General features: G+C 44.8%; 1 protein-coding gene across 4 annotated transcripts in view; it reads right to left on the bottom strand.

Annotated features, from left to right (window-relative positions):
* LOC146839642 (uncharacterized) overlaps positions 1-15,473 on the bottom strand; it is a 766,602-nt gene that overhangs the window by 508,460 nt on the left and 242,669 nt on the right. For all 4 annotated transcript variants that reach the window (XR_014981114.1, XR_014981115.1, XR_014981116.1 and 1 more), the window contains exon 5: positions 3,785-3,886. Coding sequence is in view for 1 of the 4 variants with exons in the window: in XM_085651730.1 (XP_085507856.1) it covers positions 3,785-3,886 (102 nt within the window). In the remaining 3 variants the exon portion in view is untranslated. The remainder of the gene's footprint in view (positions 1-3,784; positions 3,887-15,473) is intronic.

Below are 15,473 nucleotides of genomic sequence, written 5' to 3'. Positions count from 1 at the left end.
TCAGGTCAGGGGGAATTACACCCCTAGGCCCTTCCTCAGGTGCTGTCCCACACCCTCTGCCTAACCCACCAGATCCTAAAGATCTGCTAAGGTCATCCAGCTTGAGTACCTCTATGGGATGCTGGGTGGTTGGGCTTTTTCCTGTCTTCAGTTTCCTAGTTGTACACAATGCTCTCAATTCCATGAATGGGAGTCTATCATACTGGGAATCTTAAAACCCATTGGCTTCTGGCAAGGACCTACTGGTTCCTGACCTTGAAGACATTACTAGTGTGGTGTGGTGCATTACACTACCTACTCTAGTGTGACCTACTAAACTCTCTTGAGTTGTAGAAAGGTTGTGCTATCACTTAACACACAACTCTCAGTTCAGTAGAACTTACTGTATTCTAAAGCTTGTATTATATGTACCTAAGATACCTTTAGTGGTTTTCAGTTAGTTACTCAATTGAGATTATCTGGTAAATCAATAGCAAGCTGGGATCCCACCCGCTGCACACCAATGTGAGATGTTGGCCTGATATATGCTGTCCACTAGGTATAGTGGGCACCTTGTTTCAGTCCATACAACCGCTTATTGGTTATAGGTTAAAGAAAAACTTTATTGAAAGCTATCCTAGTGGTAGCTATGGAGAGCAGCCTTCAGGTTAAGTCTTGAAGGAATGTAAAGCAGCTTGTTTTACCAGTCTATAATCTCTTGAGGCACTAAATGAAAGATATCCACACCAGGTATATATATATAAAATATATGTATTTATTACTAAACACACCCTCCTAGTCTCTTTATGAGACTAGTGGTCAAAACACATAAGTTACACTTCAATAATCACAGTAAAATAGCACAAAAACACGTCAGGCCCTAGGGGCGAGCCAAACCATATACTAAAATAGAGGTATATGAACCACGATTTAAATAGACACAAGGCCCAGAGCCTGTAGAATCCCTGGGACCCCAAGGAACCACCCACGTTAGTGACACAGGGGACCCACGGGGGCCATGTGCAGTGTGTGAACACAGCTGCGAGCTCCCGTTAGCTTCTATGGGGAAAAGTCGCGGTTAGATTTTTAAGATTAGGGACACTTAGAAATGAGTCAGTAACAAACCCTTTTGGACTTAGGAAGTTCTAGAGATAACACCCACGGGAGCACTGGAGTACTCTTGTTACCTCACCCAGGGAAGCGGGGTGCATAGGTGTCTATTGGTGTCAGTTTACGTCGTCGATTTCAATGGGAGCTGGTGAAGAAGTACTGCTGCCGTGAAGATGCAAAGTGTCCGAAGAGATCAAAGCCTGGATTGAAAATGAGAAGAATCTGAAAGCAGAGGGGACAGAGTCTGGGTCACTAGCCAGTGACCAGGAAGGCGATGAGCAGATGCCCACCGATGTCGGGTGATTTCAGATGAAAGAGGTGAAGCTTGACTCTTCAGCCACGAGGACCAGGAGGCATCGAGGACAACAAAGACTGGATACAAACTGTCCCACAAAGGATGTCGAGTGCTGCAGTGTTGGTGCCCGGATTGGACACAACAAGCCTTGGCAATAGCAACTTGTGTGCTGCAGTGTCGGTGCCCGGATTGGACACAACAAGCCTTGGCAACAGCAACCCACACAGAAACAAAAAAGATGCTTCAGTGCAGACCAGCAAGGTCTGTGGGACTCACCACTTGGTTGGGAGTCAGGGCACGTCTGGAGCAACCAGGGAAGCCCAAGGAAATGCAAAGTTACCCCCTCAGGGACCCATCAGTCAACGGACCAGGGATCGCGAAGCGACCTTGAGATGAAACACAAAATGGCGGCCCACGGGTCACTCGGAATGACCAGGCCAACATTCTTTGGTGGATTCAGTGCTCGAGGTACGGGCTACAAGTCATCCTAAGCACAAATTCAAAAGACGTCAGGAAGTTCATGCACTTGCAGAAATGCACTGTGACCAGGAGTTGCAGTTCCACGCTACTCACGAGGGCTGTGGGTCTCAGCTTTGCTGGGGACTCGGGACGCCCTCTGCAATGTCTGGAAATCCTCTTCCTGGGCTGCAAATACTTTGGAGTTTGGCGGGAGCTTCGATGATGCAGACCGGCAAATTGCTTCTTTGGTGCCTGCCAAGCAGGGCAGTCACTCTTTGACCCCAAGGGAGATATCGTCAGTCCTTTGATCTTGAGCAGAGCGTCGAAGGTCCAGGATTCAGCTTTAGAGTTTCGTCCAGGGTAATCTAAAGTCCTAAGGACTGGGGTCCTATACTTATACTAAGGTAGGGGGTTGGACATACTCTGGGGATCCACCTATGGGAGGGTTTGGAAAGAGGGGTGGCTACACCCATTTCCTTTGTCCAGGTTCACGCCAGAGCAGGGGCTGGAAGCTCCTGAACCGGTTTGAGCTGGACTATGCACAGGGACACCAAGTGTGCCCCCAGTGCAGGACTTCAAGGCACTCAGAGAGTGCTCCCACCCAGCCCCAATATACATAATCCTGTCTGGGAGGTGGTTACACCTCCCTGTGACAGAAAACCTATTGTCCAGGCCTCCCCTGCCAGAGTTTCGGTCAGAAGCAGGAGGCCAGACCCGTGTCTGTGGCTGCAGAATCCATTTTGTGATGCCAGGGCTCTATTAAGTTTCTACCAGGTATACCAGTGCTGTCATATCTCTCCCTCTAGAAGGGTGGGGTCATACTCCTACGCCAGTTACTGGTGTGGGAGTATGATTCCAAGATGTTTGACAACAAACACAACATGTTTCCGTGCAGCCAGTACAAAGTTAGCATTTACTGTTTGGTTATAAGGCACTTAAGAGTATATGGTCAGGCTTCACTACAAACAGCATCAGAGAAGGGTCTCCAAACGCTGCAGAGGGGCTCTGCTCATGCAGGGGCACCCTCTCACATAAGAACCAAGCACTCTGCCTTCAGGATTGATAAGGCCTGCCATAGGAGTGACTTATAGGTTTATATGTGTGTATAAATATAGTGATATAGGTAACCAATATCACAGAAAGGGGTGCATGCACCACCTTACCCAGGCTGCAGTAGCAGACCTCTGGTGTCATTTTGGGTGGGTTTCCATGGGTGGCATAATACATCTTTCAGCCCCTGGTAGGCCTCTGGGGTACCTATGCCCTGGGTATATAGTATACCATATACTAGGGACTTATAAGGGAACCTCAGATCCAATCTGAACTGTACCTAAAGTACATGGAATCATTTGAGAGAGGAAGCAGCTAAGCTGGGGCCCTGAATAGCAGGGTCCCAGCCAGACTAAAGTTGACAAACAGTGAAACACCAGCAAAAAGTGGGGGTAAACATGTGAAGCAGATCCTACTCTCCTACACAATCTTAATGAATAACTGCAAAATATAAAAATGAAATGATAGGAAGTGATAGTTACCCAGTGACATAGTACTAAGAAGTGTTTACGTAGATACTACCATAAGAAGTATAGTGTTTGTAATTATGTATGTTCTATTTTAGGATGTGTTGTATTTTAATCTAGAAATACTTTTAATAAATAGCTGCCCAACAAATACTGTGATGAAATCTGGCATACTGTGTGTCCAGGGAGATGTGGCTAGAGCTGCTGACTATGGAATCAGGTCTTGACTCAACATTGTGTGATTCTGAGCAAATCACTTGATCTCCCTGCACCTAAAAATGGACAATGCAATGTGTGCATTTGTGTAACTTCTCACTTGTTGTACACAATCGTCTCACATTTGCAAAGTAATATCCTTGCTAGGTTAGTGCTATATAAAAACCAATGGGCATGTATGGTCAATAATGAACCCATTCTTCCTTACCTTTCTGATCGCAGTTTGTTCCTGTGTATCCTGAGTTACAATCACATTTGCCAGATGAACAAGAGCCATGCTTGCAACTGGTCGATGAGCAGTATGAGGCGTCTGCAGTCGAAGAGAAAAAGCATTGAAAGGAGCCAAATTACTATGATGTTCACTATCAAAAATGGATAAACAGAGACACAGCTTTAGGGTTTAAATTAACAACCTAATGAATTCTGGAAGTTGTAGTCTTGCCTCAAGTCTGCTAATCTTAGAAACCTGGTATCAAGTGGTTGTAATAGAAAATTCCATGTTATAGCATTGCACTGTTGGTGACATGGTAGGATCTAGTAGCACTAGCATAAGCTCTTTCTCTCCCTAACTGTATATTCCTGCTAGTCTTAGTTTAAGTTTACGTAGAAATTGACCGCGCTCTTTTGGAATCAAAGTCTGCTTCGAGAACTACTAATATACTTTACCTGCACAACCCATGTCAGCACATCTCTCCCATGACAACAGCCCTGTATGAGAGGTAATTGATGTAAAATACATTAAAGGACGGACAATCCAGAACAAACCTGTTTTTTTGTTTAAACTGACAACTCGGCAGGTATATAACATTTAAAGGAGTAGATTTCCAAACATTTTGGGCTGGGTTAACACCACAAATGAGACACTAACCAGTGTGGAATGTTTTTGTGAAAATTTACTTTCCAGCTCAAAATTTGTTTTGCGCTGAAAAGCACCCTAAAAGTAGTGCAAAGCAGCAGGACAAATGTTTTCTTCCTCCGTGCTTTTCCACTGTGCAGCACACATACAAAGTCGCAAAAGCTTTGAAATGTGTCTAGGCATGCTGTTTTGTACAGGAAGAGTACCCTTCCTTTACAAAACCTATGCAGAAGTCACAAACGCACTTTAGTGCTATGACGACTAAGATGTGTGTGTGGCGCTCTGCAGCTGAAATCAGCGCCACCGCTAGGGAAAGGGGAGTGAGAACTATGACTCTGAAGCTATGGCGCTCTCCTGCTCTCTCCCTGTCACTCAGCGCAGCCTCTCTCGGGGCTGCACTGCGTTGCGTGCTTTTAAAAGAAATCTGCCCCAAAGGCTACTGAAAAGTTTAAAACACATATCCTTTATCTTAATATGAATATGATTGAGAAAGAGCACTGTAAACATGGAGTCATCTCTATTTTTATACTGGAACATCATGAGGATATCAATTGTTCAAAATAGTTTGTTACCAAAAACTGTTAGTGGCATTAATGGTACCCAAATCATTACCTAATACCCATATTCCAAGACTGTTCGTGACGGACCCTATTCGGAGAGCCATAGTCCAGATCGGGCCTTTAGATCCTCAACAAATATGGTTGAGGTTGTTTACACACTGGGTAATGTACAATCCCTTCCAAATTTGACTCTCAGGGTGGACAGGCAAAATTTTCTCAGGAAGGTAGTGTGGGGGCCACAAACTCAAAACTTGACAGCCATCCAACCGACACAAAACCTCAATATCCTGGCCGGTGAATGTCTTTTCGAAAAAGAGAAATCATTTTAATCATAGTAATACTAAAAACCACGTAATCCAATGGACGTATAAAGGGAAACACCCCTTGTCACGATCCCCTCTGTTGTGTACATCCCTCCCCTTCTCTTCATGCTCTGTCCACCTGGGCGGCCCTATCTAATACCACTCAGTAAGTTATGGCAGGAAGATTCATTGGGCACAGGGGTGGATTTGGTTCCCCTCATATTCAGTCACTCTTTTTCTTTATACCACCTCCTGGTGTTGAAGTGGGTGCATAACCATCTTAAGTCTTCACATGCTCCTTCACGCAGTGTAGCAGCTTGGTCCTGACAGCGCGCAAGACCGCCAATGTTCGTGTGTTGGCTTGATACCGGTCACAAGAAAGGCTGGGCACAGCTCCCATCTTTGGCATGTGTCCTTTCAGGGAGCAGGAGGGTGCTGCTTGGCAAGAGGCTAGAGCTTTCAGCAGTCACCGCTCACTTCTTGGTCAACACCAACAACATGGACATCATTTAGGAGTCACCAAGGAGTGGTAGTTGCAACCTCTGGTTCACCCCCGCGTTCCCAGGCAGTGTCTTTGTGAACCATGTCTTCAGCGATGGCAAAATCAAAGCCAAGAATATTGGGGTGGCTAGCCTTTAAGGGTGTTGGGGCTCAGGTCTCCTTGTTTGTCTCAATTATTTGTATTACACATATAGTGAATAATACATTATTATCCACTATTACTGTAATCAAAAAAATGGAGCACCATGAGCTAAAATGGCACCATTGTTGGTAGTGGAAGTATGCAAAAATGAAAAAAGGCTTTTAAATGTATGCCGTGTGAATGCGTGCGGGTAAAGGTGCATTTGTGTGAAAAAGAGTGTGTCTATATGTAAGCATGTGTGTGGGTGAAAGTGAGTGAGAGTAGTAGTGAGTGTGCTTGAGTGTCAGTAAGTGTGAGTGAGCCAGAGTGAATGAAAATGAATGAAAGAGTTAGAGTGACTGCAAGTGAGAGATTAAGTATGAGTGTGAGGGAGTGCTACTGAGAATGTGTGGCAGAAGGAATGAAAGTAGGTGGAAAAGAATGAAAATGAGTGATAATGAGTGAGTGCAACTGGAAGCCAGAATAAGTGAGTCAGCGCAAGTCAGAATAAGTGAGAATGAGTGTGTGTGAATGACTGAGAAGAAGTCTGAATGATAATGAGTATATAAGAACAAGAGAGTGCATGTGACTGTGTGAATGAGGATGTGTGAGCCAGTGAGAGTATTGGAGCGAGTAAGAGTAGAGTATTTTAGTGAGTAGTGTGAGAGTGAGAATAAGAGCGAAAGAACGAGTGAGTGTGAGAATTAGTAAGTAGAAATAAATGTAAATGAACATGAAATGTGGTGTTTCTTTTATGTTAGTCATTAGCCCAGGCATACTGAAGGTAACTCTCAAAAAGCTGACACTGGCCTACTCGGGGCAGCTTTTAGTACCGGTGGCAAAATACAGACACTGGCATACTTGGAGACTTCGCTTTCCATTATACTGGGACCAAACTGTGCTTCGTCAAAGATGACACTAGAGGAACATTCTTTGAGAAGGGCTCAGAGTAGAAGGACAATGGAACACTCAGAAAAATACAGGTCAGAATTGACCTAAAGGTCACCCATGGCAAAATGTTGACACTGTTCTAAGAGAATGCACAGGCACTGTGCACTGAACACAATGCACACAACAGTGGACCTCTGGGGTTCCTTCTAGTAGAGTAAATATTTCGGAAAGTTTAAAACAGTGAGACATTTACTTGCTTTATCTTTGTGTGATTTTCGTTCACAACTCTTCTAACATTACAGAACAAACAAATGTGCGTAGTTCATCATGCTCATGAGAGCACAAACAATGTTGCATCACATTGCATTATGCAATTCCGTTATTTCAGCTTGGTTTGTAGATCGATTTCCAATGCATTCCGGGTACTTAACTCTTCATCAGGGGAACTGCATGGATAACATAGATGTGTATAAACATCTGATATATTAACATTCCGGGAACAGTGTAAAGTTTATGCGGGTTTATACATGCGTATTCCAATCATATTTAGTCGGCGAGGTATGTATTGCATTGTTCCCCAACCTGTATTACAATAATGGTAAAGTGTCCGTGTTTATATCCAAGGAACAGAAAAAGTCCCACACGCACAAGTGTGCGATGCTGCATAGACCTGCTACACCAAGTGATTCATGTGTGAGCAAAAGCGAGAGGAGACAACTACACAATCTGTAACCTTCACCACTGTGCATTGTGTATGAAAACAATCAATGTAATTACCTTACAGAAAACCAGAGGCAGGATATGTGCAGACTCGCTAGGAAAATAAATCTTTCCTGTTAGAGCAAAGTATATAGATACTAAAGAGCCCAGAGTACTACTTACTCTCTGAAGACCGGTACAGTGCACTACAGCCTTCAAACACAAACAAGACAACCATCTGGAAGGGAACGAGCACTAAAATCAAATAACCTCCCGGATCAAGTGTTTAAATTTGTATTTTTTTTTTAGAAATTAAAAAACGCTGGGCAGTCGTCAGAAGATTATCTGTTGTGCCCATAATCCGAGTAAAAGAGTACCCGATGTGAAGAATGAGATCTTCCGGCATGCAATACTGTGTCCACCCTCCCGAAACTAAACATATACATTTATCATAATAGAATGTGAAGACAGACATCACTGAACATCGTAAACGGAAACACACTTAAGCCTCTGGCAGACAGCCGAAAACGTCCTATTTGTGAGTGCAACGATGACGTCGGAAAAAAACGGTTTGGTCCAAAAAGTTTGCCTGTGGGCTAATGTAAATGTCTGTGTTGGGTGTGGGGTTGAGTCTTTTTAGGCCTAGCATTGCAGCGCATGCGTTGCTCGCAAGGTTCGTGCAAGCTCCACCCACCATTTTCATTGGCTTGTGTCTTAAATGCAGCTTTCCGAGTGGTTTTAAGCTTGTTAGTCTCTCTTTATGACAGCTATGTCCTCATTTGTGTCCTTCCACGGCTACTGGCTCCTTTACTGCACAGACTACTTTCTTCCCATGCCCCCCACCCCTCACGCAGTCCAATGCCCCGACCTCCCATGGCTGCCCTAATGTACATTGTTCTCTCTCCCCTCTTCGTGTGTTGTGGTTATTTTATGTCTCCCCACCCCGAGATCTCCGTTTATTTATTTATCATTGGCGACCCAGGGAAGATCGTGGCGCGAAGCGTTGTCCCCCTGGGGTGTTTCGCGAGGTGGAACAATCCACACAGCGCGTGAGGGTTAGGCAGGTAAAAGGCGGGGCTTGGAGCGGTTAATTTTAGTGGTGACGGTTGGAGGGAGCGTTATCTGAGGCAAATTGAAGGCGTGTGTTTTTTCATTGACGCCAGCCTTTTTTAATTCTTGTTTACTTGCCAGCCTGCTTTGGGGGTAATGTCGAAGTCAGCGGCTGTCAAGGACGTGCTCCGTGTTCTTTATGAGGCGGGCTGTGAGGACCTTTTGCTCCCTGGTGCGTCAGCGTTTTTGGCTGAGAGCGGAAGACGCCCGAAGCGAGTTACGGCACTGGGGGTTACAGAAGCTGTGGTGGCATGTTTACAAGCCAGAAGCCGGACGCAGACAGCGGAGACTTGCGCTGACATGGTACCTCTGCATTTTCAGGACTGAGGCCGTCCTTCACGTCGGAGTGGCGGGGGAAGGATCCATGCTCCACGTTGCACTTCTCTCTCTGAGGTGGAACCAGGTCAGTTGGGGGCGGTATCCGCCCCTCGTGTGGGCTGGTTAAGGAGCCGTGTTCAAGGCAGGGGTGGGGCCACCTCCAGGAGCCTCTCTGCTTCAATTACTCGGGGGAGCAGTGGGAAGGGGAGGGGCTCTGGCGAATTGGATTTTCAGGCTTTTGCTTTACCGGCTTCCCCTTTTCCTGCTAAGAGGGCGCATTTAAGTGGTAAGGCGCTCAGGAAGTGTGCACATTCGAATGAGGGTGTGACTCTAATTAACATAGCGCCTCCTGTTTCTCATGAGGGAAGCTCTGCTGTATTGGTGGATTATTCTAGTGACAGTGGGGAAGAGGCTGCTGAGGTGCAAATTTTGTCCCCTGCGCTTAACAATGTTAATGTTCATAGTAATACACAGGTTGTGGGACCAGCATTGGATGGAGCTGTTTCCGAGATGGTACTGTCTCAAGTGCCTAGATGCCCTCCTGGGACACAGTCTGGTTCATACTTTCAAGAGCAGGTCACCACTGGCCATTTTGATTTAGCGGAGCCAGCCATGGGTGAGGATGTTCAGGAGCTGTTGGATGATGTTGAAGTATGGCCCCGCAGCGAACATGTTTCTTCACAATTTGACACTGCTGGTTGTTCTTCAGGCATTGAGTCTATTTTTCCAGATTCTCGCTCCCCTCCTCGTTTCTCACAGAAGTCTTTTGATTCTGCATTAGGGCCACAGCGTGGGCAGTGGGTCTGGGTCGAACATTCCACTCCTTTATCATCTACAGTTGACACCTTGGCACAGGTTGGTGGCGTTGGTAAGTTTGTAATACAAAACAATAGGGCAACCCAATCAACCCCAAGGATTTGGGTATAATACAATTCCACAAAAATAAACCTTGAGGATTTGTTTCGTTAATATTTCATAGTCAAACAGTCACCTTAGTGAACTTAATTTCAAAAGAACCTAGAGAGAAAATATTTATCACAGTTCATTTTTTATTCATTTGTATGCATTCTTTTTTGATTTCAATGCAATCAATCTTTTATATATACAGAAAAGAAAAATACATTTTCATTTATACACTGGCAACACAAGACTACTGTCAATTTGATACACATAGAAAACAGTAGTTATTGACACTTTTTACAATGATGAACCATCCAAAGTTGGTCATATGTCAAGAAAATTCTTGTTTCAACATTTGTGGTATCAAAACACATCAGATGAACACTTGTTTACGCCAAAGAAGTGTCACAGCGTCGACGTTTCGGTCTCCTATCAGATAATATTAATCAACGAGACCACTTCCAGGACCAAAGTTGCGCCATGTATCTATTATAAACAAATACATTACATTACTAAACATACTATTTACAAATATCTACATCTAAGTTCTACATATTGGTATTGCCTATACAATGAAGGAAAACAGGTGTATCCAAGGGTAATCACCCGATCTAGTGAATAAGGTCCCACAAACCATAAACTATATGACATTCAAAAAATGGACTATATAACATCTCCAGAGAACAACTACGTGTACAAAGTCAGTGCGGAAAACCCAAACACTACTCAGATATCTCTCCAGTAACGTGACCACCACCACTTTGTGAACGTATATCCCAAGGGAGTGTGGTGGAGCAGAACCACTTACTATATAAAGACCATAAGTAATTTGTAGTCTTTTGAATCAATTCTTCAGCAGTCTTCTAATGAAGAGCTTGGTTCTAAAATTAGATACAACACGACGCAAATCAAAAAAACCAGAAACGTTTAAAATATCCCACAAGTTCACAATAAGAGTGAACGGGATATAATGAGCAAACCTCCCAGCCATTACTTACAGAGAACGCCAGCTATCGCCGGCGGTGCATGAGTCCGTATTCTGTAAACAAACAGACACCCGCCTGATCAGTAAACGATTCCGTCATATCGCTAGTGTCTTATCAATGAATCCACACTAGATTAAGTGCTCCACGACTTACCAATAGCAGAAATCTCCAGCAACTATACTTCCATTGCGCGTCTCGCCAATTAGTCTGAGAGTGAATTCCGGGGCAACGCGAGCCTTATTATATCAATGGCGTGATAAAAATCGTCATGTACAAGCGGTAAATAAGTCGGCCATCTTACAGTGTAGTAGTTCAACCAACGAACTCACCTAATGCCCTGCTATCTTCTGGATACGCCTAAACAAGGGTGAAAACCAAGTCACAGCACTATATCGTCTAGTTACGGACCTAAATATATATTAGGAAAATTATTCACACATATGCCGAAAAACAGCTCGACAACTGCTATGTAATAGGTCTTAATTTGCCATGCGAAAGAGGAATCACATCCAAATCGTCTCGCTCAGGTGGTAAATCTGACGCCCATCTATAGATGGGGTTATTATAACTACGAATAGGCATATATTGCTCAAACCAACTAATGCCCTACTTTCTTCTCAATGTGGTTAGAAAAGTTGTAAAACAAATCAAAAGCCAAAAGCCAATCGATAGAACCTAGTTAATGGTATCCATATAAGTTGGTTATTCAGACCCATGGATGTAGATGACTATGTCACAAACGTGAATCCAATATTCTTGTCATAGAACTAAAGTGGATAACCTCCTGGATTATACAAAGTCCTACATCATTAAGACTAACATCCGACAATAGAGTGTAATATGGAGTGAACCACTATCCGTCAGAACACTAGATTACTCTCAAGTAACCCAAATGACCAAACAGTGGTCAGTATGGGAACCAAAAGCTGATACAGACTGTTGGATGCAGTCGTAAAACCAGTGGTCATATAGTTTACAGTGTCGCCAAAGTTTGCCATTCGATGAAAGGAATTCAATCCCCTCTCCACCGTTTTAACTGACCAAATCCACCTGTTTTCCTTCAGAGTCAGTAGGCGTTCAACATTCTGTCGCTTTTTGTGTTTTTAACAGTCTCCAGTACAAACCATTTCATTTCAGTGGGATTATGTTCTTTCTCCACATAATGTTCTACCATAGGTGCAGTGATGATTCTACATCTAATACGCGATTGATGTTGAATTATACGCTTCTTGACTTCTTGTGTTGTTTTACCTATATAGTATAGGCCACAAGGGCATTCTATACAATAGATTACATTTCTTGTCAGACAATTTGTGTGTTGACGTATTGTCCACTTAATTCCATTGAGGACACAAGATTTAACCACTGATGTTGTTGGGCAGGCTATGCAATGCCCACATGGGTAGTGGCCAGTTATGGGTGCTAGCCCCCACAGATTTGTTAGTGAAGTGGGGACTGGTTCTTTATATGCTTTTACAAGTGAGTCCCTTAGATTCTTTGCTCTTTTGAAAGCAAAACGAGGTCTGGAGAACTGTGGTTCGACTTTCTGTATCAGGTGCCAATTTTTTGACACAATCTTTTTGATGGAATTAGACTCGGTGCCAAATGTCATGACACAGGTGATAATTTCCGATTTCCAAACTTACCAACGCCACCAACCTGTGCCAAGGTGTCAACTGTAGATGATAAAGGAGTGGAATGTTCGACCCAGACCCACTGCCCATGCTGTGGCCCTAATGCAGAATCAAAAGACTTCTGTGGTAAACGAGGAGGGGAGCGAGAATCTGGAAAAATAGACTCAATGCCTGAAGAACAACCAGCAGTGTCAAATTGTGAAGAAACATGTTCGCTGCGGGGCCATACTTCAACATCATCCAACAGCTCCTGAACATCCTCACCCATGGCTTGCTCCGCTAAATCAAAATGGCCAGTGGTGACCTGCTCTTGAAAGTATGAACCAGAATGTGTCCCAGGAGGGCATCTAGGCACTTGAGACAGTACCATCTCGGAAACAGCTCCATCCAATGCTGGTCCCACAACCTGTGTATTACTATGAACATTAACATTGTTAAGCGCAGGGGACAAAATTTGCACCTCAGCAGCCTCTTCCCCACTGTCACTAGAATAATCCACCAATACAGCAGAGCGTCCCTCATGAGAAACAGGAGGCGCTATGTTAATTAGAGTCACACCCTCATTCGAATGTGCACACTTCCTGAGCGCCTTACCACTTAAATGCGCCCTCTTAGCAGGAAAAGGGGAAGCCGGTAAAGCAAATGCCTGAAAATCCAATTCACCAGAGCCCCTCACCTTCCCACTGCTCCGCCGAGTAATTGAAGCAGAGAGGCTCCTGGAGGTGGCCCCACCCCTGCCTTGAACACGCCTCCTTAACCAGCCCAAAAGAGGGGCGGATACCGCCCCCAACTGACCTGGTTCCACCTCAGAGAGAGAAGTGCAACGTGGAGCATGGATCCTTCCCCCGCCACTCCGACGTGAAGGACGGCCTCAGTCCTGAAAATGCAGAGGTACCATGTCAGCGCAAGTCTCCGCTGTCTGCGTCCGGCTTCTGGCTTGTAAACATGCCACCACAGCTTCTATAACCCCCAGTGCCGTAACTCGCTTCGGGCGTCTTCCGCTCTCAGCCAAAGACGCACCAGGGAGCAAAAGGTCCTCACAGCCCGCCTCATAAAGAACACGGAGCACGTCCTTGACAGCCGCTGACTTCGACATTACCCCCAAAGCAGGCTGGCAAGTAAACAAGAATGAAAAAAGGCTGGCGTCAATGAAAAAACACACGCCTTCAATTTGCCTCAGATAACGCTCCCTCCAACCGTCACCACTAAAATTAACCGCTCCAAGCCCCGCCTTTTACCTGCCTAACCCTCACGCGCTGTGTGGATCGTTCCACCTCGCGAAACACCCCAGGGGGACAACGCTTCGCGCCACGATCTTCCCTGGGTCGCCAATGATAAATAAATAAACGGAGATCTCGGGGTGGGGAGACATAAAATAACCACAACACACGAAGAGGGGAGAGAGAACAATGTACATTAGGGCAGCCATGGGAGGTCGGGGCATTGGACTGCGTGAGGGGTGGGGGGCATGGGAAGAAAGTAGTCTGTGCAGTAAAGGAGCCAGTAGCCGTGGAAGGACACAAATGAGGACATAGCTGTCATAAAGAGAGACTAACAAGCTTAAAACCACTCAGAAAGCTGCATTTAAGACACAAGCCAATGAAAATGGTGGGTGGAGCTTGCACGAACCTTGCGAGCAACGCATGCGCTGCAATGCTAGGCCTAAAAAGACTCAACCCCACACCCAACACAGACATTTACATTAGCCCACAGGCAAAATTTTGGGATCAAACCGTTTTTTTCCGACGTCATCGTTGCACTCACAAATAGGACGTTTTCGGCTGTCTGCCAGAGGCTTAAGTGTGTTTCCGTTTACGATGTCCAGTGAAGTCTGTCTTCACATTCTATTATGCTAAATGTATATGTTTGGTTTTGGGATGGTGGACACAGTATTGCATGCCAGAAGATCTCATTCTTCACATCGGGTACTCTTTTACTCGGATGATGGGCACAACAGATAATCTTCTGACGACTGCCCAGCGTTTTTTAATTTCTAAAAAACAAAACAAATTTAAACACTTGATCCGGGAGGTTATTTGATTTTAGTGCTTGTTCCCTTCCAGATAGTTATCCCGTTTGTGTTTGAATGCTGTAGTGCACTGCACCGGTCTTCAAAGAGTAAGTAGTACTCTGGGCTCTTTAGTATCTATATACTTTGCTCTAACAGGAAAGATTTATTTTCCTAGCGAGTCCGCACATATCCTGCCTCTGGTTTTCTGTAAGGTAATTACATTGATTGTTTTCATACACTATGCACAGTGGTGAAGGTTACAGATTTTGTAGTTGTCTCCTCTCGCTTTTGCTCACACATGAATCACTTGGTGTAGCAGGTCTATGCAGCATCGCACACATTTGCGTGTGGGACTTTTTCTGTTCCTTGGATATAAACACGGACACTTTACCATTATTGCAATACAGGTTGGGGAACAATGCAATACATACATACATACATAATGAAGGGTTCTTTGTGGAAGGTGTGGATGTTAATACAAGATCTCTGGGTCACGGATAGTTTATGTCACAAAGGGGGTCGGGGTCAAACAATTCTTATAGTATTTTGCAGAAGTCAAGAGCGGACACTGCGATGGAGCAAGAACGACTTCATCGTTGTCGGGATGATCCACGAGAGTTCCATAAACCTGCTGCTCAGTTGACGTCAGGTAGGCCTCAGTGGTGGGCTTCTTGATTACAGCCTTTGGCCGGCAAGCAAAACATGCGTTCTGTGGGTGTTGGTGATGCATCTGTGAATTAGGTTTCGGGGTTGGGGGTATGGATGGAGGTGGCGAAAACAGCATAGCAGGCACATTTAAATACAGGTGTTTCAGAGTGAAAAAAGGTTTTAAGTCCAGCCAAACAGGTTTCAGATGTGGTTCAATCCACTTTGGTGCAAGAATCGGTTGTCGTTAATCCCATCCATATGACGCTCCCTTATATGGGTTTAGCTATGCCATTGGGGACACGTCTGGCTGATAAAACAAAAAAGAAGATTTGGGAACATGAGTTTGTGGACTTTTTCAAA

This window comes from Triturus cristatus, chromosome 4_1 (genome assembly GCF_964204655.1).
Source record: "Triturus cristatus chromosome 4_1, aTriCri1.1, whole genome shotgun sequence".
Taxonomy (NCBI): Eukaryota; Metazoa; Chordata; class Amphibia; order Caudata; family Salamandridae; genus Triturus; species Triturus cristatus.
This window is presented reverse-complemented; position numbering and strand designations above follow the sequence as displayed.